The 26900-nt window shown below is 41.9% G+C and overlaps 1 protein-coding gene across 1 annotated transcript; it reads left to right on the top strand.

The window, feature by feature from the left end:
• The first annotated feature begins 814 nt into the window (after nucleotides 1–814).
• LOC123746812 (hepatic sodium/bile acid cotransporter) lies at nucleotides 815–26900 on the top strand. Its single transcript, XM_045728586.2, has 7 exons — nucleotides 815–1617; nucleotides 10318–10500; nucleotides 10707–10878; nucleotides 21261–21393; nucleotides 22149–22230; nucleotides 24621–24841; nucleotides 26502–26900. Exons 1-7 carry the CDS (start codon nucleotides 1201–1203, stop codon nucleotides 26746–26748), a joined length of 1455 nt encoding a protein of 484 aa, XP_045584542.1. The 5' UTR covers nucleotides 815–1200; the 3' UTR covers nucleotides 26749–26900.

Raw genomic sequence — 26900 nt, 5'->3', positions numbered from 1 at the left:
GTTTCACTGATGCCAGTGATGTCGAGATTTTCAGCTTCAGCATACACACATAATGAGTCAAATTTATTTACTAGGCTTCTAGCATTTGTGTAGAAACTATTTGAACTCCTGACGTTCCTTGAGAGATTGTTCCTGTGTTTAGGACATTTCTGTTCCCTTCATTGTCGCTATGGTTCTGTGCCCGTTTGTTGTCCGATATATAAAGAGTTAGTTTGGCCTGGTTGGGTGAAGGACTATGTCCTCTCCTCCCCGGTGATGGTGGTTCGAATCCTTGTCGGGTACAAGAATGAAAGAACTCTTGTATATATAAATAAATAAAATAAACAAATACGAGTTGTTATCATTGACATTCATTGTCAATGAAATAGTTTGTCCCTGGCATACATTAAAAGGAATCTTAGTTTAAACTTAATACAAAGAGACTTTCTGAAGATGTCCTTTAGATAAGAGCAACTGTTATATAAGTGATCAAAGACCTTTGAATGAATTATATTTCAAAACCCATATGACATATCTAAAGGTGATACCTAATGTTATTGAATTAGCCCATCAATCTGTGACCAAATTTATACTATTTAAATGTTAACTACAGACAAGAGAACTCACAACCTGTTGACAAATACATGATTATCTATAGTCACCTATTATCTTCAAGATCATGTGATCTTGGGGCTTTATCATATCGTCTCACTATAGAGATATAAATATTATTAAAACACTGCCACTCATCATGAGTAGTAAACAACTACGCTTTCACGGACAGAAAAGCTTATCTCTATGGAGGTTAACGCAATAATCAGACAACTTCTCCCAGTAGAGCCTCAGTACCAGAGTTGGTATATTAGGGAATGCAGGTGGTAGTGATTTCTCCTTCCCTGACGTTATCAACTTGAGGGAAGAGTTTGGTCAGATGCCTTGTCAAGTGACAGTATTCAGGACGTTGTCTTATTAATTAAGAGCAGTGCGGTGCTGCCTTTGTGACATCACGTTTTGGGTTGCTTCAAATATCACGTTAAATTTGCCTTGAACTGTCAAGTTTAAGAAAATAAGTTCATACTCTGAAATATTATTGCTTTGCGGTATATTTTTATAAATATTTTGACACGGCATTTGGCGTCTGACTACTGAGAATACGTTGTATTGTGTTGTCAAGTGTCAACAGTTTATCATCTCACGGCACTCAGTGTTAGTCCATCCCAAATGTTGCTGCGGTTGTTGACTGTATTGAGCTATGCTGCCCTCACTATGGGGGTCATGAGTTCAGGAGGCGCCGTGTACCTGGAAACCTTCCATAGCGGCGTATGGAAGGTCCCGGAGGACACGCCTCTCAACCTCACACTGTCTCTCGGGTTCAACGCCAGTGACGCCGTGTGCAGTGATGGACGGGACCTGACAGAGGCGTGGCTGGAGGTGACGGTGGTGCTGGACGAGGACTGGAAGCTGGACATAGTAAACAAGAGCGTGCAGTTCAGGGTGGCGGAGGTGTGTGCCAGAGTCAACAAGAGCCTGGCCTTCTCCGGCTACTACTGGGGACTCACCAAGCTGGCTTTCTTCCTCACCCACAACGACCTCGACCCTTACTTTACTAATGCAACCTTACTGAGGGACGATTTAATGGTGAGAAATTCTTCTTATGTGACAGTAAATAGGAATAAAAGTCCCTGTCACGGGCGTAGCTAATTTATTGTCTGGTTTCTTCTTGGTGCTTCTCTGCACCGTTGACAACACTGTTTAACCACCCGGCCCCTGGCAACAGCGAGCTCAAGGCCCAAACTGAAAACTCCATTAACTCTTTAGTAAAGCGCTTCTATTAACAGCTATTACCGAAATATAATTTAAATTAACAACTTTTCATAAATTCCATAAAATACTACAAAACCAAGTCACAGGCCAGTGGACACAATATCCTAGACTAACGTCGATTTAGTGGTTTTTTTTTTTTTTGCAGGGATATTCCTGCGCGGGCCCTAAGCCTCTGGCTGGCCCACTGGGCGGGCCCTAAGCCTCTGGCTGGCCCACTGGGCGGGCCCTAAGCCTCTGGCTGGCCCACTGGGCGGGCCCTAAGCCTCTGGCTGGCCCACTGGGCGGGCCCTAAGCCTCTGGCTGGCCCACTAAGTGTTGCTTGTTTCTGCTTTACTTGGGCCGAGTATGAGTATTTATGACTCGTATGGTCGCTTCAGTAAGATTTTGAACCATATGTTTAACAACTTCTCCTTTGTTGAATCTAAGTTGAAATCTTAATGGGTTTGTAACTGTGCACTGTGTTAGATAATGTTCCAGTGGTCTGTCGGGCATTTCTCCACAGTGCTGACATTTCCTCTCATCTTCCGGAACCTGTAAGCCTATTTCCCATGCACATGGGTATCCAAGCCTAATGTGATGTAAGTGTACTTCTGTTGCTCTACTGCTCCCTTTCATCAAACTAAGTGGTTCATAGTTGGTTGAATTCTTGTACCAACCCGCAGATCCTGATGTTGCAACTGCTGTGTTGTGGTTACTGTACATCTTTCGCATTGCTCTGTTTCTAATTACTTTCTTAATCTGTGATAGACTTTGTGGTATGTAAATGTCTACATTTCTTATCTTAGTTGCAAGTTTTGCAGCTTCGTCTGCAATGTCATTTCCTATTATTCTCACATAACTTGGCACCCAGTTGATAAGTACCCGACGGCCTTGTCGTTTGAGTGTTTGCATTAATGATATGACATTTGTAATCAGATGTATGTTATCACATATGTGTTCTTGTTGTAAAGTTTCAATGGCGGTTCTGTAATCTGTATGTATGATAACATGTGAGTTAGTGCTGAGTTAACGCTTCTCTTAGATATTATGCCTACTAGGTTGTGCCCACTGGACTGTGCCCAATGGGTTCTGCCCACTGGGTTGTGCCCACTGGACTGTGCCCAATGGGTTCTGCCCACTGGGTTTTGCCCACTGGGTTTTGCCCACTGGGTTTTGCCCACTGGGTTTTGCCCACTGGGTTTTGCCCACTGGGTTTTGCCCACTGGGTTTTGCCCACTGGGTTCTGCCCACTGGGTTTTGCCCACTGGGTTCTGCCCACTGGGTTTTGCCCACTGGGTTCTGCCCACTGGGTTTTGCCCACTGGGTTTTGCCCATTGGGTTTTGCCCACTGGGTTTTGCCCACTGGGTTTTGCCCATTGGGTTTTGCCCACTGGGTTTTGCCCACTGGGTTGTGCCCACTGGGTTGTGTCCACTGGACTGTGCCCAATGGGTTCTGCCCACTGGGTTTTGCCCACTGGGTTCTGCCCACTGGGTTTTGCCCACTGGGTTTTGCCCACTGGGTTTTGCCCAATGGGTTCTGCCCACTGGGTTTTGCCCACTGGGTTTTGCCCATTGGGTTTTGCCCACTGGGTTTTGCCCACTGGGTTTTGCCCACTGGGTTTTGCCCACTGGGTTCTGCCCACTGGGTTTTGCCCACTGGGTTCTGCCCACTGGGTTTTGCCCACTGGGTTCTGCCCACTGGGTTTTGCCCACTGGGTTCTGCCCACTGGGTTTTGCCCAATGGGTTCTGCCCACTGGGTTTTGCCCACTGGGTTCTGCCCACTGGGTTTTGCCCACTGGGTTCTGCCCACTGGGTTCTGCCCATTGGGAGGAGAGATCATTTATCATGAAAATCGCTGTCGCATATGACCTTGTGTAAATAAACCTTGAGCCATGCTCCATTTCCTTGTCAATTAATTGTTTACGAAAACAGAAAGCCTCTCTTCCCTGATTTCAGTTAAACAAAAATTCACGTTGCATGGAGTATGACAGTGAATATGATATAAAATGAACAAATTCACAAGGGCCGTGACGAGGATTCGAACCTGCGTCCGAGAGCATCCCAGACGCTGCCTTAATCGACTGAGCTACGACATGGTCAAAAGGAGTTGAAAAGGAGTCAAAAGGATGCTCTCGGACGCAGGTTCGAATCCTCGTCACGGCCCTTGTGGATTTGTTTATTTGATGCATCACGCAATTGTGATTTCTGTGTAATGACATAAAACATTTATCATGACATGTCTTGGGACTCGTGTCATCATAGATGTTGGAAGATTTGAACCTAAAGCAAACTTTGAATCAATTTGTTTTTAGGTTATGAAAAATGGTTTTTATATATTTCATTCATGTTGCTTATCGGGGATTGAATTTTGACATGAGGAATATTATAGCACATATATGTACTATATTAGACCAAAGATAGCGAATTTTAGGCCTAGGATTGTTTGGAAAGGTTCGGTTAGGTTCCTTAGATTTCTTTAAAAATTTTAATCTAACATTTGAGCTTTTTCAATAATACAAAACGTGAATTTTTTGGATCAGTCTAATTTTTCACGTATTAAGAAATAACTAATGTAAATACAAGATAACCTCAAGAAGCACTTTCATTCTTGAAGGATGGACGGCATATTTTTAGGCCTGAGTTTGAATTCCCGGCGATCTAAAGGTTTAGTGAATGAAATGTTATTGGCCAAAATATTGTGCCGGAGGCTTAAGTAAATAACTATAACTTGTCCTCCACACTACCGTGGAAATACAAATTTCCCGCACCTGGGCTCTAGGAGACTCGAACCACGGACCCAATGCGTGTGAGACGCGGGCGTGGGTCACTAATTCCTCTGAGCTTCAGTAGTAGTCAGGAAAAGTTGAACATTCCAGCATAGCAGCAGTATAGTTGCTTCTGAATTTTTCCTTATTAACACTACTCATAGCCCAGTCGATAGAGCTTCTGCCTCACATGCGTGGGGTCTGTGGTTCGAGTCTCCTAGAGCGCAGGTGAATGAAATAAATATATTTGCCCGAAACGCATTGCGTAATAGTGGCTTTAGGCATTGTATGTACTAGCTCTATCTATATATCAATCCATTAATGTAACATCACTTGTATGTATATACCTTACCTGAATAAACATCTGAATCTGAATCTATTTATACTTTAAAAGAGAATATCTGGCTGTTAGTCTGTCCAAAGGATAGAGGCCAGATGCTTGGGGCTAGCTTACCCAAATTTGTAGGGAAAATGGGCTGCGGCATGAGATACCCGACACTTGTGGTCGGGTCGGTTAGGGTAGGTGTTTGGGATGCGTCAGAATGCGGGTTCGAGTCACTCCACTCCATTCATATATATATATATATATATATATATATATATATATATATATATATATATATATATATATATATATATATATATATATATATATATATATATATATATATATATATATATCACCGTACTGGTTATGCTGATCTTATTTATTTATTTATGTACTGTATATACAAAAAGGTACATTGGGTTTATGAGAGTACAAAGCACTGATTAATTCTTGTAAATTCTTATTGTTTATAAATTAAAAATTATTCTTGATACATTTTTGTAAAGCCACCAACACGCATAGCGTTTCGGGCAGGACCTTAATCTAACAGATAATTTTAAGTAGGTAATTTCTAGCAAAATTGAAGAAATGTTAACAGGTAAAATGTAAGAAATTTGATAAAGATTAGTAGGAACAATAAAGTAGAATTTGAGGGTTATCAACAGGTACGTTGTAGCATAATTTGAGGATTATTTCTAGATATAATGTAGTCAAATATGCGTTCAATATAACAACCATGATATAAGATGATAGCAATGATTACAATGGTGAAGTTGAATGGCTTAGGCACATATATTGGGGGATTGAGTAGCACAAGATACAGTGAGAGTTTAAGGCACTAGGTAGGAAACTATGAAGATAAAATTAGGTACTTTTTGCTTTTATTTTTGAATAAGACAAAAGTTGGACAACTTTTCAATTCATTAGGAAGTTTTCCATAGAAAACGTCCCTTTATTTGCATAGAGTGTTTACATAATTATGGTAAATATGGGTTCTATTACATCTATCAAGGAAGCGTTTGAGATCAGGATTTGCATTTAAGAAATTGGATTTGAAAATGTAAATGACACAAGAGAATGTGTGGAGTGAGTTTATGTTTAGCATGTTTAGGGATTTAACAAGGAGGGGGGCACACATTAGATAATTTTGTAAATAATGAATTAAAAAAAAAGTCCACTTATGGATGTTAACCAACAAACTCACATTAAACATAGAAATATCTACTACATCTTATTTGGAACCAAATTAATAAATGCAATCCAGTTTCAGATAGACAATGTTAACATCAATAATAAAAATGATGGAAAGTTCCTTGGCCTATACTTAGACAAGAGACTCAACTTCAGCACCCACATACACCACATAACCAAAAAAGTCTCAAAAACGGTTGGTATACTCTCTAAAATCAGATATTCTCTCACTACATTATGCACTAATCTATCCCTATCTTACTTATGGCATCTGTGCATGGGGTTCAACCACTGCAAACCACCTCAAGTCCATCATCACCCAGAAAAAATCTACTATCAGAACAATAACAAACTCTCCTTTCAGACAACACTCAGCCCCTCTGTTTAAATCCCTTAACATGCTAAACATAAGCTCACTCCGCATATTCTCTTGTGCCATCTACCTTTACAAAACCCTGTTCTTAAATGAAAACCCTGCTCTGAAACTCTCTCTCTTGACAGATGTAATAGGATCCATAATCACCACACCAGAAATAAATATCCCTTTGATATCCCCAGAGTCAAACTTAATCTGTGTAAACACTGTGCAAATAAAGGGACCTAGTCCATGGAATTCACTCCCTAACGAATTGAAAACTGTCCAACTTTTGCCTTAGTCAAAAATAAAAGCAAAAAGTACCTAATTTCATCTTCATAGTTTCCTACCTAGTGCTTTAAACTCGCACTGTATCTTGTACTACCCAATCCCCCCAATATATGTACCTAAGCCATATAACTTTACCATTGTAATCATTGATATCATCTGATATCATGGTTGTTATATTGAACACATATTGTGTGCTACCCAATCCCCCAATATATATGTACCTAAGTCATACAACTGTGATCATTGCTATCATCTGATATGTGCTATCAATATGCTTTAATGTGCCTACTAATCTTTGACAAATTATCAATCAAGCTATCAATGCTATCAATCAAAGCTATCAATGTGCTTTAATATATCTACTAATCTTTATCAGATTCCAAATGGCATCTGATAAATGTCCACAAAGATTCCCTGTAGGAACCATACTACAGCCTGCACTGGACGACGATCCTGATTTAACCAAACCACAACCGCTGCGCTATCCACTCATTAGCCGTCGCCCGTGGACGCCAACAAAAGCAAGGAAATGGATGATGAAGAAAGAAGACTCAAGATAAGAAGAAAGAAGACTCAAGATAATAAGAAGAAAGAAGACTCAAGATTGACACCATTAGAAGACGTAGAAGATGAAGAAGAAAGAAGAAACATGAATGAAGAGACCGACAGAAGACAGATTGTCATCACCAGCATGAAGAAGCACCGACACAGCTGCCCTTTCCTGACTCGACTTAATGCCTATCCAGTTGAGTGGTTATTCCAGCATCGTTTCCAGGCATGCAGCTGGGTTTAGCCCTGGCTCTTTTTCTACAACTTCAGCGCTTTTTCTCACCGACTTCTCTTCACCTGTACCCACTTCAAGCTCGCCCAATGGGTATCTTGTCATATATCGCCACAATACGATCTTCGTATCGTATCGTGGAGCCAGGACGCCTCTTTACATTTAGGGAGAAACTCTTCTCTAGGCCCACATCACCGGACCACCGCCCAATTCGTGATCGTGATCCAGTTATTCAGCAATTAGGGTACCCCTATTACATCAGAGGAAATCCTTGTTGCTTTTAAGGCAAACAAGACTTCAGCTCCTGGCCCAGATGGTATTACTATGCATCTCCTTAAGACCATTTCAGTCAAGATGTTTGCAAAACTGTTTAACCTGTGGTTAGTTAACGAATCCCTACCGCTACTATTTTGTAAGAATAAGACAGCGCTGATACCAAAGAAACCGAAATCAAAAGCTCCGGAATTCCCACTATCGCCCAATAACCATTTCATCTACAATAGTGAGGCTGTTCCATAAGATTCTGAGCTGCAGACTCTCAGGCAGTTAGGATCGACAGGTGGCAGAAAGCTTTCGTCCCTGTGGATGGGTGTACTTAAAACCTGGTGATTCTGGATGCCTTCCTAGCTGAGGCTCTTGCGCTAAAGCACAACACGCACCTAGCGTTTCTGGGTATGGAGAAGGGTTTCGATAGCGTCTCACATCTGGCCATCCAGTGGGCCATGAAATGCAAAGGCATTCCGAAGCCTTTACGGACATACATCGTGTCGGGCTATGATCGGGACTCAACCGTAATTTCCAGCCAAGGAGAGAAGTCGAAGGACATCCTGATCACTAGGGGAGTGAAACAGGGTGACCCCCTATCTCCATTTCTCTTGAACCTAATAATTGATGAGGCAATTACTAGGGCTAAGGAGACGGGGCTAGAGATCGAACTTGGGGATGAAAAGATGTCAATCCTGGCGTTCGCCAATGATTTGGTATTGGTAGCAGAAACGGCTAACGAACTACAACCTCTTATGTTACGTATTTGTCGCACACTGCATAGTTGTGGCCTTAAGGTGAATGCAGGGAAGTTGCGCACGCTATGATTAAATATGGCTGGGCATCGAAAGACATGGTGAGTCCCCACCAGATGGGAATATTTTGTCGGAACCGCTGTCATTGATACTATGAGTGAGGCGGAGGAATACAAGTACTAGGGCATACTTATCGGGGCCGGATGCAGACGCTTATCCTATGGTTCCCTGTTTGAGGAGGGTCTAACCAACATCACCAAGGCGCCCCCTCAAACCCCAACAGACACCACCTAATTCCCAAAATGAACCACCGACTTGTTCTCAGACGTTTGTTTAAAACTGAATTGGCACAGCTCGATAGGCTGTTGTGGCAGGCCACTCTTGGCTGGCTACGACTGCCCCACGATACCCCCAATGCCTTCTTTCATGCCAACGTACAGGATGGTGGACTAGGAATTCCAGACTTTGCAGCATCAATCTGCCTACTGGAGAACAAGAGGCTCGGGGAAATGGTTGAGTCGGAGGATCCAGTGATAGTGGCGGTAGCTTTCCTCCCCGCATTCCAAGCTTGAATGCTTCGATAGGCAGACCCGACTACGGCCGCTAGGACTCCCTTCTAAAAAGTACACCTAAGCGCTCTAAGGTTTGAAAGACAAAACAGTATAGCATGCTTCACTGTCCAAAGGGCATAGATAAGTCGGGAGGAGGAAGAAGGATGAAGAATAGAAATTCTGAAAGAGGATGTGGATGGAGAATGAGGGGGCTAAAAAGTTCAGTGGCCTATCCACCGCGGGTTGGGGTCAAATGTTTTTTTTTATTTATCTTGGTTTTTGTTTGTGTGGCGGGAGGCAGCATGGTAGGTTGGGTGGGCTGGAGAGGGCTGCCCAAGGGCTTGAGGTGAGGTGGAGAGGTGTGTAAACTGTGTTGTTCTTGAACGTGAAAAGGTCCATAAAGCTGGTAAGCAACAGGAGTCACAGCCCAGCTCCTATGCCAGGTAAGTCCATTACGGGCTCACCATAGCCCGTGCTACTTGGATTTTTTTGTTTTCAGTAGCTTAATCTTAAACAACAACATGGTAAGCAACCACCATGGAGACCCCCGTCCATCAACAGATCTCTAGTATCAGCTATTGGTACTGGTAAAGGCTCGAAAAAGCTTCCACTTACATTCATGTCCGTGCCACCTTTATGGTGGCTTAATCTTTATTAATCATCATCTGCAGTCCTGCTCTTGGATTGGATTGGCGCCTTTATGGACTCCATCTCCAGTATCAACTATTGATATAGATAATGGCTCCAAAGAGCCTCCACTTACGGGCTCACCATAGCCCATGCTACTTGGAACTGTTTGTTCTGAGTAGCTGAATCTAAAACATCAACGTGGAAACGGGAGAAAAGTTGGAAACCCAACCTCCAATTCAAACTTTAACCCAAATATCACAGTAACAAGGTTATCGCGAATAACCGAACTCACTTACGGGCTCATTATAGTCCGTGCTACATGGACATCTTGTTCTGAGTAGCTAAATAAACAACAACAACAACAACCCAAAAGTGGCAAAGGGAAGAAGGGAACAATAATAGGCCTACCCTGACCAGCCTATTTCCGCCCTGTACCCGACATTATTTCCCTCGTAAATTTGGTTGAGGCTAGCCCTAGTAATCTGGACTACAACTTTGGGCAGACAGGCATTCTCTCTTAGGGTACAGATAAATTGGTTGACCTTACACCGAAGTACATAATCACACAATTTTTAATTTGTCGAGTTAATTATCCTAAGCAACATTTGCACTTGGTTCTTCAGATCACTGTGGATCGCAAGAGCAGGACTCTGGACACCATCTTCATCAGCATCGGGTCAGTGTTTGTGCTCATCAACAACATTAACATGGGCGCCCAGTTGGACCTGTTGGTCATCAGGGACGTATTTAGACGACCCATTGGCCCTGTGTGTGGTTTCATCTCCCAGTTCGCCGTTATGCCCCTAGTAAGTGTAGCTTCAACCCTTAAGACCAAATTTGTATTTCACTCTCACTCTTCAACCTTCCCTTCCATCTCCATCCGTCATTCTCACTTTTGTTGGTTCATTATGCTTTGTATGTTAATAAATCGAAGTGCAGTGCTTCAATGAAAATCATTTATATGACACACGCAACATTCAGAAGAAACAAATCGTGTACTTTACCCGTGCAGGCAACCTATACGATGGGGAGTGTGTTGTTCACGGACCCGCTGCAGCGTCTGGGACTCTTCACGCTAGGCTGCAGTCCCGGCGGCACCTCCTCCAACTTCTGGACCCTCATGTTCGACGGGGACATCAACCTCTCCATCACTATGACCGCCGTCTCCACCGTCTGTGCAATGGGTATATTATTTTAGCGCCTAATATATTGCCATGCTCTATAAACGAAACATGCTAGCATGTAAGTGGTTTATCAAAAGACGAGTTAGCCAGGTTATTTATAATTCATTGTGTCGGCGGACAGGCTGCCAACCCATACTGCCAGGAGCAACGCAACTGGTATGTACAAGACACCTTAATCCACTCGACCATCACGACCGGACAAAAAGAGGTGATAACCGAAGTTATTTGAACCACCCCTCCGCCGGCACTCGGATGGTAATCTTGGGCATAGTATTTTATCAAATCACCTCATTCTTTGGGGCACACGTGAGGAACACAAATGCGAACAAGCCTGAATGGTCCCCAGGACTATATGCAACTGAAAACTCACACCCCAGAAGTGACTCGAACCCATACTGCCAGGAGCAATGTAACTGGTCTGTACAAGACACCTTAATCCACTCGACCATCACGACCGGACAAAAAGAGGTGATAACCGGTCGTGATGGTCGAGTGGATATGCAGAAAAACCACATGTGAAAAATAGAAAAGGCTTAATGCGTTTTCGGCTAATTCGCCTTCATCAGAGCAAAATAGAATGAAGTAGATTTCCCTCCATGAAGTCAGTTCTAATTTGTACTTTAAAATTCCATGTATGGTGGGAAATTCTTAAGGAATTAAGACATGATGCCGCTTTACAACTCAGGTAAATATGCCAGTGCCATGTACCGCTAAGTATCCTCAAGGTCATTGAGTTTTGACACTTATGAGTTACGTATAATGAAAGAGGATTTAGCATAGATTTCAATATTCAAAATTAATTTAGTTGTGCTATGACATTTACAGAAATTTAATTGTGATTGAGACTGACAATGCTTTTTATAAATACCTCGAAAAATGTTCGTTGATTATATATTATAAGTATTTGCAGACAAAACTAATTGAATGCCAAATATTATATTAAAATAAAAAATTGCCTTAAGTAAAAAACTAGTAACGTTTATGGGTCTAAAACCATCAGGTTAAGTAACCAATTTTCCCAATTTTCTTAATAGGGAAGACTACTGCATGTTTTCATTTGCCATGAACGTATCCTTCGCATCATATGTGATTTTAAACTAAGACTAAAACAAGTCATCTCACAGCATAACTCACACGAGCTTTGTGGTAATACATAGGGACGAGGTACATGCGAGCTCAAGAAGTTTATGTAAATCCTTACATGTTTAATGTGACTCTTGAGCTTAAATGTATTTGTTAATAAGAAAGAGGACGTGGTAGCTGTGCCTACAGGGAAATCCGTTGGTGCCTTGCTTTGTCGCAACGAATACTGGTTCAGTAACTCTGTTAATATGAGTATTGGAGCTATTGCTGAATTGTATTTACCGACAATTTTGCATAGATTTTTTTCTAAATTAATACGTATACTAACATTGACAGTGGAAACAATCTCCAATTCCCATGTTTAACTGTGCAAATTGCTCTGGGAGCTATTGCATTGGTACTTTTTTCACGATATATGATTCTGTAGTTCGCTTTATTTTTAATTGTTCCTGTCTCTGTTATAGTGAATAGCTCGAGCTTACTCATCATTCCGCTATGGAACACTTTTCTTAAAGCTTTAAACATTAACACGTAATTCGAGAAATTAGAGGGATAACTGCACTGAATATTGCTATGAAAGTTGTAATTAAGAGCCTAATAACTGTATTAGCTCGACAACATTTAATAACAGTAGCTCGTGGTTTCCGTAACTCCTATAGTCTGCCTCGTTATATCACTTGTGTGAGGTGAAGCAGAAAAATTGTAGAGTTTGCTGATTGGTGAATGGTGAGAAATTCACTGGGAAGGATTATTAAGCTGCAAACGAGGAGTCACAATAACGGGTCTGAAATATGTTGACGAAACCACATACTAGAAAGAGAAGGGACGACGACGTTTCGGTCCGTCCTGGACCATTCTCAAGTCGACTGTCGTCCCTTCACTTTCTAGTGTGTGGTTTGGTCAACATTATTAAACTATTGTTATGACAGTCGACAGCCTATTTTCCTCGATTTGCCACTCCGTAAAACTACTAAATTTTTTCCTAACTAGAAACGTACGAAGCCTTATGACCCAGTCAACCTATTTTATATTCGATGTGTTTGTTATCGTCAGGAAATTACAAATATCAAAGACTGCCTTACTGAAAGTCTGAAGGAGCGTGTAACCAGTGTGGAGGTGTAGGCGTTTCAGGGAAGACCAGCTGATGTATGGGTCACGCATGCGCAGTTAAACTCCGGCCAGACACTGGACATCTCACCCACTTGGGCTGGATGGTAAAGCGACGGTCTTGCTTCATGCAAGTCGGCGTTCAATCCCCGACCGTCCAAGTTGTTGGGCACCATTCCTTCCCCCCCCCCTAACCCCGTCCCATCCTAAATCCTTTTCCTGACCCCCTTCCCAGTGCTATATTGTCGCAATGGATTGGCGCTTTCCCTTGATAATTCCCTCCCTCCCTCACCTGAAATACTATAATGTTGTTAGTGTCTTAGCTGCTTTTAAGCGAGGAACTCAACCAAACCTTTAACAAAATTCTTGAAGATTACTCTAGTTGTATTTGCTCCATATTTTTACTTTTTTTATATGCAACAATAGGCTATTTTTTGTTTCGTTATTTTGTAAATGGTTAAATCAGTTCTAAAATATACTAGAATAAGTTTTATAGTATTCCACATCATAGTTCACTAGCCACCAGTTACCCGCGTTGGGCTAACAAGTTAGCATGTCGCATTTTGACGTATATTTTGCCTAAGGTCAAGAATTAACCTACGAGAAAATGGTAGCGGCTCGCAAAATTGATATAATGTCCCGTTTTCTGTTCGTGGGTCCTCTAGTGGGTTAAGGCATTTTAGTACAATAGTTTCCTGACGTTGGGAACGCCAGTAAAAACGGGCTGTTTTAATTCTAGAAACATATCATATATGTAGTACATGTCCTAACATGACAGAGTTCCGAGGTCTGTCAAATTTAAGACAGAGTTCCAAGGTCTGACAAACTTAAGACAGAGTTTCGAGGTCTGTCAAACTTAAGACAGAGTTCCGAGGTCTGTCAAACTTAAGACAGAGTTCCGAGGTCTGTCAAACTTAAGACAGAGTTCCGAGGTCTGTCAAACTTAAGACAGAGTTCCGAGGTCTGTCAAACTTAAGACAAAGTTCCGAGGTCTGTCAAACTTAAGACAGAGTTCCGAGGTCTGTCAAACTTAAGGCAGAGTTCCGAGATCTGTCAAACTTAAGACAAAGTTCCGAGGTCTGTCAAACTTAACACAAAATTCCGATGTCTGTCAAACATAAAAGATAAACCCAAGAGTACTTCAGATGATAACTTTAAAAAAAGGCTATCGTGATGTCTGATGATATAGTACACTGTTTCGTAACTGATAACAACACTCAATACAAGTGATGCTCATCATTATGTGAACGAGATAAAGGTTGTGGACGTAAGTGGCATGTGTACCCAGTCAGTATTACTGGGAAGTGCAGGTTATAGCAAGTTTCAGAAATAAAGTGGATAGATGTTTGATTAATAAATGACGGGTGAAGGGGTTAAATGGGTCCCACCTCGTTTTGTTTTTCTTAGTTTAGTTCATTTATTATGTACCCATAATAGAATCCTGTGAGCGGTAGTGGAAGAGGTTCAGGAACTAAGCCCAAAGATTCGTTTAACTACACAAGTTACAGCGATGAGCACATCATTTGTTAACAAATATATTAAGAGTATCTTCATAGTTTATGAAACTATCTTCACCGTGTCCTCAGGAGACTCTGTTACAAAGTTACTCTGTCAACGATTCTTCGCGGCAGGGGATCGTATTCCAGGGACCGTAGGATTAAGGACTTGCCCGAAACGCTACGCGTACTAGTGGCTGTACAAGAATGTAACAACTCTTGTATATATCTCAAAAAAAAAAAAAAAAAAAAGTGAGTGTTTGTTAGTTGGGGCAATTAAAGCACACCCACACCACTTCAGTCAGCGGCAGTGGAAAGCTTGTAATCACCTGCCACCACTATCTACACTTGACAAACTGGAGATAATTGGCTTAAATCTACAGTTATCTTCCTCTTGAGGTTATCTTGAGATGATTTCGGGGCTTATCGTCCCCGCGGCCCGTTCCTCGACCAGGCCTCATTTTTGTTACCTCTAGGAAGCGACCCGTAGCAGCTGTCTAACTCCCAGGTATCTATTTACTGCTAGATGAACAGGTGCATCAGGGTGAAAGAAACTGCCCAATTGTTTCCGCCTCCGCCGGGGATCAAACCTGGAACCTTAGCACTACGAATCCCGAACGCTGTCCACTCAGCCGTCAGGCCCCATCAAGCCCCCGATCTACGGCAGTAGATAATTTTGAATTAAATGTATATTTCTTGCTCATTTGTATTTGTTATCTCAAAATTTATTTATTTATATGAATTATATCACACAGTGATGCAAGTGTGTGCAAACATTGTAAGTCAGATCTATATCAGCAGGTAATGCAAACTCCCAGATATACTTATATCTGAGTCGGAGCCGAGCAGTAGAAACATCTAGATATCTGTAGATTTTATTACATGATCTACAGATTTTTTGTTTTTTTGTTTGCAGGGATATTCCTGCGCGGGTCCTAAACCTCTGGCTGGCCCACTAACGTTACTTGTTTCTGTTTTGCTTAGGCGGAGTATGAATATTTATGACTCGTATGGTCGCTTCAGTAAGATTTTGTCCCATGTGTTTAACAACTTCTTCTGCTCTGTTGAATCTCGGTTATAATCCTAATGGGTTTGTAACTGAGCACTGTGTTAGATAATGTTCCAGTGGTCTGTCGGGCATTTCTCCACAGTGCTGACATTTCCTCTCATCTTCTGGAACCTGTAAGTCTATTTCCCCATGCACATGGGTATCCAAGCCTGATGCGATGTAGATGTACTTCTGTTGCTCTACTGCTCCCTTTCATCAAAATAAGTGGTTCGTAGTTGGTTGAATTCTTGTACCAACCCGCAGATCCTGATGTTGCAACTGCTGTGTTGTGGTCACTGTACATCATTTACATTGCTCTGTTTCTAATTACTTTCTTAAGCTGTGATAGACTCTGTGGTACGTAAATGTCTAGATTTCTTCTCTTAGTTGCAAGTTTTGCAGCTTCGTCTGCAATGTCATTTCCTATTATTCCCATATGACTTGACATCCAGTTGATAAGTACCCAACGACCTTGACGTTTGATTGTTTGCATTAATGATATGACATTTGTGATTAGATGGATGTTATCATGTATGTGTTCATGTTGCAAGGTTTCAATGGCAGTTCTCGAATCTGTATGTATGATAACATGTTGGTGTTCAGCAAGAGCATATTCCAAAGCCTTTTGAATGGCTATCATCTCTGTTTGTAAAGTTGAACACCCATTTGAGAGTCTCCAACTATTTACAGTTTTCTGTCTTAACTGCAGCTCCGGTTTCTTGTCCCTGCTGGTCTACTGATCCGTATATGAAATATGTGAATCTGTCAGATGGCAAGTTTGCTTCTATATGCATCTGTGCAATATTATGTAGCAGATGAGGATTAGTCTGATTCTTTTTTCTTTCAAGAGCCATAATCTTAAGTCTGTTGGCAGGGATTCCCAAAGGGCTTGCATAACAAAGTCTCCATGTATTTCGTCAACATCTCTCTCTGTGACTGTATTTGTTATATCGAATGTGTTGATGCTGTTTATCGCACAGTGGGTCCACCTGTTGCTATTGGAGGCTCGTCTGTCCCGAGTTATTGCTCCAGTGATTATATCTTTAAGTGAACTGATTCTAGGTTCACTAGAATATCTATATCAATATACAAATATCTATATCAATATCTTGGTCAACATGCAGGCAGCAATCTCTTTTACCCTTATTTCAATCGACGTTAGTTTGGTTTCTGGTCTTAGGTTCAGTATTTTAGTCCATCTGGGAGCCCCTTTTATGACTTGCATTGCATCATTTTGAATAATCTCAACGTTTGCCCACTGACCAGGAGAAAGAGTGAATAAGGCAGGCGCTGCATAATCAATTAGGGAACGAACGGCGTGTATGTAAAATATTCTTAACACTTTGTGTCTCACTCCTAGACGGGGCCCTGTGATTGCTCTCATTATATTCAGTCGTGAGTTTGCTTTCTCCTTCAGATATTAAATTTGCTTGTTAAATGTCATTTTAGAATCTATCTACACTCCGAGATATTGATACTGTGTAACCCACTGAATGTTGATGTCTTGAATGCGTAGGTGACTGTCTGGAGTGTTGCCTCTTAATCTCATTGCCTTAGACTTCTGTGCAGATATTTTTATCCCTAAAATGCTGCATTCAGATGTTACTTTATCAAACGCCACTTGTGCTTTATTTAGAAGTGAAGGACCCGTAATTCCTAATGCTATATCATCAGCATAGCTCAGTAATTTAACCCCTTCTACAAATGTCATGGTAACGAGGTTTTCCATAAAGATGTTGTTACGACCCTGGGTTCTCCAGTGGAAACCAGAGGTCAAAACTTGAGCTATTAAACTTTCTGGTAGTACAGTTGGGCATCTCGAATGGCAATTGTTTGTATCTTCCCTGCCAGACGTAAGACTATTATTGTTTCTCAAAGAGCATTTAAAGACTGAGCTGGGGGTTGATTATTAAATAATAACATAGGCACCAACTTTGCTTACTAATACTTTCTAATCACTCATAAAGTAACAATACGTTGCATAGGGGAAGATCTTTAATGTGCTTAGCTGCACGATCAATTAGGCTCCTTCCGGCACCACGACATGAGGGAGGCAGCTGGTCGCTAGCTCTCTCTTCTCTGGCTGGTGTCGTGCGGATAAGACCTACTCTGTGGCTGCACCCCTACTCTTCTCCCTTCTCCTCTTACTTATTTCCCTTACCTGAAGTTCCTGTATCCTTAAGTTAAGTACGGGGCATTATTAAGTGAACCTACTCTGGTAGTAAATATTGGTGAGACCTGGGGTTAGTATTTGCCAGTGTTTTGTTTACCCCTAAGTGTTGTGTTTTGTATTAGGGTACCACATGGTCTCACTACCCTAAGCTGCATCCAGCTTCAGTGCTTATCCAGTAGTACTTTACCCTAGCTTGTTATTAGTGTAACCTTGTATCCTGCCTATGTGGACCAAGGCTTTTAACGTAAGATAGTGTGGTAAAGTTATTATTATTATTGTTATTGGTGTGAGTGTATATGGGGGGTTGTTAAGGGGTTAATAAATAAGTACATGAATTACAGAGTATCTCTTCTTCCAGTGTGGGAGCCCATTGATCAACCCTTAGACTAACATATATGGTCTTGTAGCAAGTTATTACTACTGTGGATAGTTTATTTTGGGGGCCGGGCCTTTTAGCTCTCCCATATTTGATACTCTTGTCTTCTAACTACCCTTACCCCTTAATAGTACCAGTACCCCATAGAAGCCCCACATCTATTTATGTAACAGATGTTAAAAATATACTAGGACTGAGGACTCCTCCTTGTGGAGTCCCATTCTCATGCAAGTTAAGTGGTAGTCCAACGCTTATCCTTGCAACTTTACTCTGGCATACCTGTGACTTTAAGTAATCTTGAATACATTCTAGGATATTTCCCTTTACACCTTTTTTAACTAAGGTATGTAAAATTGCTTGCGGGCTTGCAAGTTCGAATGCTCTTTCTAGATCAAGAAAGATCACTATAGTCGGACCTGAGTTAACTGTTCCTAGTAATGTTGCGATGCAGTTGGTAGTATCTACTCCACGTAGACAGTACTCTACTCCACGGCAGCACGATATTAATAAAATGGGGTCTGTAATTGCCAGGTTCTTTCAACTTATGAATTTGAATGATGTCTGCTTTCTTCCAAGAGGTCGGTAGTTTGTCTTGCTGCCAAGATGCATTGATAACGTACAATATCACGTGTTCTCCAGCAGGACCTGCATGTGCGACCATTGAGTATGTAATGTTATCAGCACCTGGTGCAGTGTCCTTACAACCTTTTTTGGCTCTGATTAGTTCTTGTTTGGTAAAGGGACAGTCACATTCGCCATTTGTAGCTATGCTCTCACGAATGGCTGTCAACCTCTCTTGTTTTAACTGTTCCTGCTGCCTTCTGACCATTGCAAGAAGCTGATATGAAGGTGCTCTTTCTGCAAATTTGAGAGCAAGTCTCTCAACCTCCTGCAATGGCTGTGAACTATATGTTTAACACATCTCTAACCCTGTCCATGGAGGACAGAAGAAAATGTATATATGCTGGTTAGCACTGTAAATGTGTGGCCACGTTTGTGGTAAAAAAAAAAAAAAAAGGCTGAGGCATGCCTGTGGTCGGGCTGGTCGACCTGATATGGTTTTAATCTGACCTTATATCTTGCCAAGACTACTATCTTCATTTAGAGTTTGACACCACTCAAACCATTTTGCCTCCTTTATCTCTCTAGAAACTCGTCTTGCTTCAGATATCACCGCTCTTAGCAAAGTTCTTCCTTCTGGTGTGGGGTTCCTCTTTAGATGTTTTCTGAAGATGTTGACTCTGTGGTTTTGTTCTTTGACTTCATTACTATAGAACCAATAGTTCTTTCGTTTTGTTTCCTGAGATAATGATTATAATAGCTTTGTTTGCAGCAGCTACATTGGCTTCCTGGAGATTGGTCTCGTGTATGTTCAAATCCTCAGGTGGCGTGTATGTTGCATACCATTTTTCACGTTCCTCTTGGTATATATTCCAGTTGGCTTATTTTCAAATTCCACCTAGGTTGTGCAGGTGGTGTAGGAGGTCGTTCAATGTTTAGTGTTGTGACAGTAGCATAGTGGTCACTGGTGATCACCGGGTCTACCTCCCACTTCACCTGATGCTTGAGCGCTGTTGAGATTAATGTAAGATCAAGGGAACCCCTTTAAATGCGAGTGGGTTCCCCAGTGTTAAGAAGTGTAATTTCAGGTACTTCTCGCAGAGCTGCAGCTAAATGGCGCCCATCTGCATTGGTTGGCCCAGTCGCACCCAACGCTTGATGATGAACATTAAAATCCCCGGCAATAATTACATTTTCGTGCGTCGCCAAGGCAAGCACTGCCTCTGCTTCTAGTTTACGTCTAGGGGGGCTTGTAAACGTTGTATATGAGGAGCTCAATATTAGCTATATTCACTAATACCTCTACTCCATCCCCACGTGAAACTGGGTCTATTTTCTTGCTGGGTATGGTGTTTCTGACTAGGGTGATTAACCCTCTTTGTCTTCCCTGTTCATTGCCTTCCCTGTTGTAGGAAAGTGGTCTGTCTGCATTATCTTGAATTTTGGAAGATGTGCAGTCTGACAATATCTGGTGTGAGAGTGGTGGTGTCCTTTAATGTCTCAACGTGGTTCTGTGGCTGGGGTGTGGAGAGAGGTACATTGTCTGACACTGGCTGGAGTGAGACTAATGTTGTCCTCTCTAGATCCATTATGTCTGGTGCCTTGCTGGCAGAAGCACGTGGAGAAGCCTCGATAGCAGTTTTCTTCGGTGCCTGCTGCACCTCGGTCCACTGTCCCTCCACGTCTGAAAGCTGCCTCCATTGCCTGCTTCTCTCTTTGACTTCCCCCATGAACTCTCTACGTAGTGAAGACCGATTCACTGCCCTACCTAATGCCTGAGACACTCCTAGGCCTGGAGAAATTCATTTCCCTCCAACGGAGGTCGTAAAATGATTTCCACAGTTGGAATCAGATATACGTAACACCTATTGAGCTGTTTTGTCTACCTTTCCCTGAAAAGGCTCAGTACACCTTCTAAGGTGCCCCCTTGTGGCGATGCCCGCAGGGTATCGCCTCACCCTTCAGGGTAAAACTCTAAGTAATCTGGTCAGTAATATGGTCCTCAAAAAAAATGGTCATGGGCTACGAGTGTGGTACGACAGTTTGGGTTGCCTCTGTACTGGGTTGCATAGAATACCAGTCAGCTGGATGGCAGATAATCAACAACGTCCTTTGTCCATCAACTGTAGACGAAATCAGTATTATTTCCTTCCAAATAAGATATTCTGTGGGTCTTGCTTGGTGCTCTTCCTCACAAAACCGCAATGGTTTGAGCTGGTCGGTGCTCAGAATCTAAGTTTTCCAGGAAACAAAACCATGTGCGGCCTGCTAGCAATGGCAGCGAGTCTCGATCTACAGATAAATGGCTCTTTTTGCATGGTAGAGTTATTATAGATGGATTAGCTTGTGTAGACTTCACTTTGTCTCAGGTGGATAAGGTGTCGTTGAAGTACTTGGTGCATTATTTTTCTCATGCTATTTTATAGACAATCCAAGTTTACAGTCAACATGTTCATTTAAATGCATAATTGACTGCCTATCATGGGTCAACAGGCCTGATGCTGTGCTTCCTAATGCTTATATATATATGTATGTCAGGGATGATGCCGTTGTGGATGTTCACGCTGGGCGGGAAGCTGCTGGAGGACGCTGATATCAAGATACCCTTCAGTACCCTGGCCATCTCCCTCGTCAGCCTCACCGTCCCTATCACCATCGGCATAATCATCAGGTAGTCGAAGCTTAATCACTTCCTAATAGTCTGAAAGTCTTGCGTATATCTGTCAATAGTTTACATAAAGTTTTCTACTCTCGCAGCTTCCCTAGTCAGTGAGACTGACCAGAGAATTCAGCCCCTCCTCCTGTTTCGGTAGTACTTATAGTAACGATAAGGACCATAATATATATATATATATATATATATATATATACCGACGTACAACGAAATTAGAACGTGTAGAATATATATATATATATGCAATTGACGATCACAAAACACTGATCATTTTATGCGGAATATCCACAGAGAAATATGAAATGAGGTGAACGTTTCGGCTTTGTTAAAGCCTTTGTCAACACCAGACTGACAGTCAGTCTGGTATTGACAAAGGCTTTAACAAAGCCGAAACGTTCACCTCATTTCATATTTCTCTGTGGATTTTCCGCATATATATATATATATATATATATATATATATATATATATATATATATATATATATATATATATATATATATATATATATATATATGTGTGTGTATGGTATTTCCACTTCTGTTGAGTCAGAGCATTAAAACGTCTAATAGATACTTGTAAAAAGACGACATACATCCCTCATACAACATTATACACGACATATAATGCACAACAGGACACGACACACGGCCACGCACAGCTTGTAGTCTTGTCAAATCTGGGTGACAGTGTTTGTGTTCGTGTGTGTGTCGTGCCATTAGTGTGAGGGGGCTAACTTGACGTTCTTTTAGGTTGAAGAGACCGGCATGGGCTGAGAGGGGAGCCAAGATTATCAAGCCGTTCTCCTTCTTCTTACTACTGTTCTTCATAACTGTGAGTACTGGGTGTTCACTATTGTGAGTCATGGGTGTTCACTATTGTGAGTCATGGGTGTTCATTATTGTGAGTCATGGGTGTTCATTATTGTGAGTCATGGGTGTTCATTATTGTGAGTCATGGGTGTTCATTATTGTGAGTCATGGGTGTTCACTATTGTGAGTCATGGGTGTTCACTATTGTGAGTCATGGGTGTTCATTATTGTGAGTCATGGGTGTTCACTATTGTGAGTCATGGGTGTTCATTATTGTGAGTCATGGGTGTTCACTATTGTGAGTCATGGGTGTTCATTATTGTGAGTCATGGGTGTTCATTATTGTGAGTCATGGGTGTTCATTATTGTGAGTCATGGGTGTTCATCATTGTGAGTCATATGTGTTCATTATTGTGAGTCATGGGTGTTCACTATTGTGAGTCATGGGTGTTCACTATTGTGAGTCATGGGTGTTCATTATTGTGAGTCATGAGTGTTCATTATTGTGAGTCATGGGTGTTCATTATTGTGAGTCATGGGTGTTCATTATTGTGAGTCATGGGTGTTCATTATTGTGAGTCATGGGTGTTCACTATTGTGAGTCATGGGTGTTCACTATTGTGAGTCATGGGTGTTCACTATTGTGAGTCATGGGTGTTCACTATTGTGAGTCATGGGTGTTCACTATTGTGAGTCATGAGTGTTCATTATAGTGAGTACTGGAGTGTTACAGAGGCACATAATGGGCTCAGGGACGGAGTGCCACAATTCATTTAGCTAAGCAAGTTACAACCTTAATGAACTAGTTTCAAAATTCAATGCACATCGTCACATCAACAATGGGCTCTCGAGACCGACCACAAGTACAGTTTATAATTTAGGCAACTGACATATGTGGAGGACTAGTGTGACAATTGACTCTATAACACGTATCTTTAAAAATGCCAGTCTGGGGATTAAATTACTTAAAAAAGTAATTATCAACAGAAGGCACCAAGCCGGGAAGGCTATGTAGCACCATCAAATGTTGGGAATAATCAGAGGGCGCTAAATATCGTTAAGGATGCCAATGTGGGTACACCACATGACCACCACACCGATGCCTACACCACGCAGTCTCCGTGGTGTAGTGGTAAGGCACTCGCATGGCGTTCCGCGAGCGCTATGTCATGGGTTCGTATCCTGGCCGGGGAGGATTTACTGGGCACAATTCCTTAACTGTAGCCTCTGTTTAACGCAACAGTAAAATGTGTACTTGGATGAAAAAACGATTCTTCGCGGCGGGGATCGTATTCCAGGGACCTGCCCGAAACGCTATGCGTACTAGTGGCTGTACAAGAATGCAACAACTCTTGTATATATCCAAAAAAAGAAAAAAAAAATTGTGAGAACAGAAACGCATTAGGCGATCGATATCAAAAGTATCCGATTCACCAAAGAAAATGGAAGTTCTTTGATCATTATTTTAAAAATGTATTTATCTTTTTAACAAAATCCCTTTTAGTGGTCCTCGGGATTTAAAATTGTGAATTTAGTGGTCCGTGAGGTCCGAATGGTTGGCGACCGCTGCCCTAGAGGATTCAGTTGATTCCCAGATTGCATTGCTTTCACCATGTCATGGTGTAGTGGTCTAAGGCGTGTGCTTGGCAGTACCCAAAGCATATAGGTTCGAATCCTCATGGCATCTACAAATTTTCTCATTGACATATCACGTTAATATGATTTCTTTGTGCACATAAAACAGATACAAACTAATCTCAATCTCATTACACATTTGTATATATATTTCAACATTGGTAAATATACCTTGATAGTCCTTATGCTGACTGGGTGCGAGAATGACTCTCAAAGTCATTCACTAAGTGATGTAATGATGGATTGACGTATCGCAACTGAAACCTCTTGAAACTAGTTTATAATAAGTAAGAATGGGTTTCGTCTTAGTAAGACCTCTGCTTGTTCACACACAGAGAAATGTGTGTTCATACTTGTGCAAGAGAATGAGGCACCATAATACCTAAGTTCTTACATCATTTTAGTGTGAATGTAATTTAATGTGTACATCATAATTGTTTTCAGATATGTTTTATATAAGCAGTAACGTCAACAGCTGCTACACACATGACCTGTAAATTGCTTATCTGTTCCTAGAGCGTAAGTTTACTGAATAGCAATATCAGCATATATAGTTTTCCTTTACCCGGGCCAGAAGTCTGTTAGACTTGTCAAAGCTTTCCCTAGCCAACAATTGACCTCTCTTATGAAGTAACCCACAACAGTTGCTCACTTCTCAGGCACCTCATTACTGCTAGGCGAGCTGAGGCATTAGGTGTAAGGAAACGTTGCCTGAAGTCGAACCCAGGACCAAACGCTATGAGGGTTCTGCGCTAACCACTTGCCTTTGTGTTGCAGATGGGAACGCTGAACTCCTACAAGGTGATGATGCTGATGACGTGGCAGATGGTGTTGGCTGGCATGCTGGTGATGGCCAGCGGCTACACCTTCGGCGCCATCTTCGCCAAGGTCATGTGCCTCTCCAAGAAGCAGGTCATCGCAGTCAGCATCGAGACGGCGCTCCAAAATCCCGGCGTCGCTTTCGTCCTCCTCAAACTTTCCCTGGAGAGTCCTTATAGGTATTGTTGACTTAAATTATTTTGTTGTTGTCCCTGGGTGTTGATCCAGCTCGCGAGGCTTCCTCCTCACCCACAAGGCTTCAGAGAGCTGGCCCCGTTGATACTGATCTTAGTGCTAGCAAAATAAATAACAACAATTATTATCATTATATTGTTATGATATAATTATATTGTAATGGTGATAAATACTGTTATACTTGATAAATACTTGTCAATCATGGTTATAATTATCATTAGAAGCAATGAGGTGACTGGAACCAGCGATCAGGTATATACTCCCACCCGCGCCTTACCCCTGTACCATCGCATAATATATCAATTTTCTCATGGATGTATCACATTAGTATGATTTTTTTGTGTGTGTATCTGAAACTGGAACGTATGGTTGATGAACTACTTTACCTACACTAGAGTGCTTGAGGGTTACGTGTAAAACATGGACGGGCTTCAGTAGAGACCTCCAGACTTCCTGGAGAAAGACCCGCCACTTGGCGAAGATGGCGCCGAAGGTGTAGCCGCTGGCCATCACCATCTGCCACGTCTGAATCGAGACAATGTGGATTCAGTTGAATCCGATGATTGATGAAGATTAAGCCACCCAAAAGGTGGCACGGGCATGAATAGCCCGTAAGTGGTGGCCCTTTTGAGCCATTACCAGTATCAAGAGCTAATACTGGAGATCTGCGGAGGTGCGACTGCACCCTGCGTGACGGGAGATGTCTCCCGTGAGTTGAATCCCACGTGGTGTATAACTTATACCATATCGGGGTGCAGGGGTAAGGTGCGCGGCTGAAGGTACCCTGATTAATGGTTCGAATCCCCTCATTGCTCCAGATGATTTTCTAATTGATATATCACGTTAGTGTGATTTCTGTTGTCTATTATTTGTAATATTAAAATCGTTATTATCACTGGTATTATTCAGGTTACGAAATGTTGCTTATTCAACGCGATATTAATGAGATTCCTCACTGATCCATTATGAAGTGTAAATATGAATTAATATATCTATCTCTTCCGAAGAAGCCAGACATACATTGTTACATAAGTAATATAACTCACCCAGATTAATAATACAGTTCAGTATAACTTAAAAGATACTGTTAGAAAAGTCAAATAGCGTAAATGATGTATAATCAGAAGTGGTTACAGTGTTGGTACTTTCTGAAGTGGTGGTAGTGGTTGGAGTGGTGGAGTAGTGGTAGTTGTTTGCGAGGTAGTTGGAATGGACTTCTGATTACATATTGAAACACATGAAATATATGCAGGCGATGAGTCACAATAACGTGGCTAAAGTATGTTGACCAGACCACACACTAGAAGGTGAAAGGACGACGACGTTTCGGTCCGTCCTGGACCATTCTAAAGTCGATTGAGAACGATCCAAGACGGACCGAAACGTCGTCGTCCCTTCACCTTCTAGTGTGTGGTCTGGTCAACACATGAAATATATCACTGTGAGTCCTATATCCTCATTGCTATTAAATTAATTATTATTTTGATTCTGTATTAACCGCGAATAGAATAACAACGTACACAAATATTAATTACATTGTTGACCAGACCACACACTTGAAGTTGAAGGGACGACGACGTTCCGGTCCGTCCTGGACCATTCTCAAGTCGATTGTCAATGTTAATTACATTGACCTCTTTTCAGTGACCTGGCCTCGGTGCCTATCTTCTCGACGCTCTTCATGGCCGGCCCGCCCCTCATTCTCGCCTTCTGCGTCTACTCTGTGTTGCGGCACTTCTGTGGCTGTTGTCCCGACAGCGGCGGCTCTCCCGAGGACCCGCCCCACACGCCGCACCAACTCCACCAACTGAAGCAGCAACCAGCAGCGGCAGTTGACGCCCAGACCAAGGCTGGGGAGGGCACAAAATTTCTTGTAAACGTTGAACATTAAATGGAAATGATCAGTGTGCTTCCGATACAAGTCCTTGTTGTAATTATGATTTGTTACATTGTATATGTTTGTACTATATGTTACCTTGTAATTTGCAATTCATTAATACACAGTATTTATAAATAATTTAGACGACTTAAATTTTTTCATTC

Source organism: Procambarus clarkii, chromosome 93 (genome assembly GCF_040958095.1).
Source record: "Procambarus clarkii isolate CNS0578487 chromosome 93, FALCON_Pclarkii_2.0, whole genome shotgun sequence".
Taxonomy (NCBI): domain Eukaryota; kingdom Metazoa; phylum Arthropoda; class Malacostraca; order Decapoda; family Cambaridae; genus Procambarus; species Procambarus clarkii.
The sequence above is the reverse complement of the archived record's forward strand: the minus strand, read 5'-3'. Positions and strand labels throughout refer to the sequence as shown.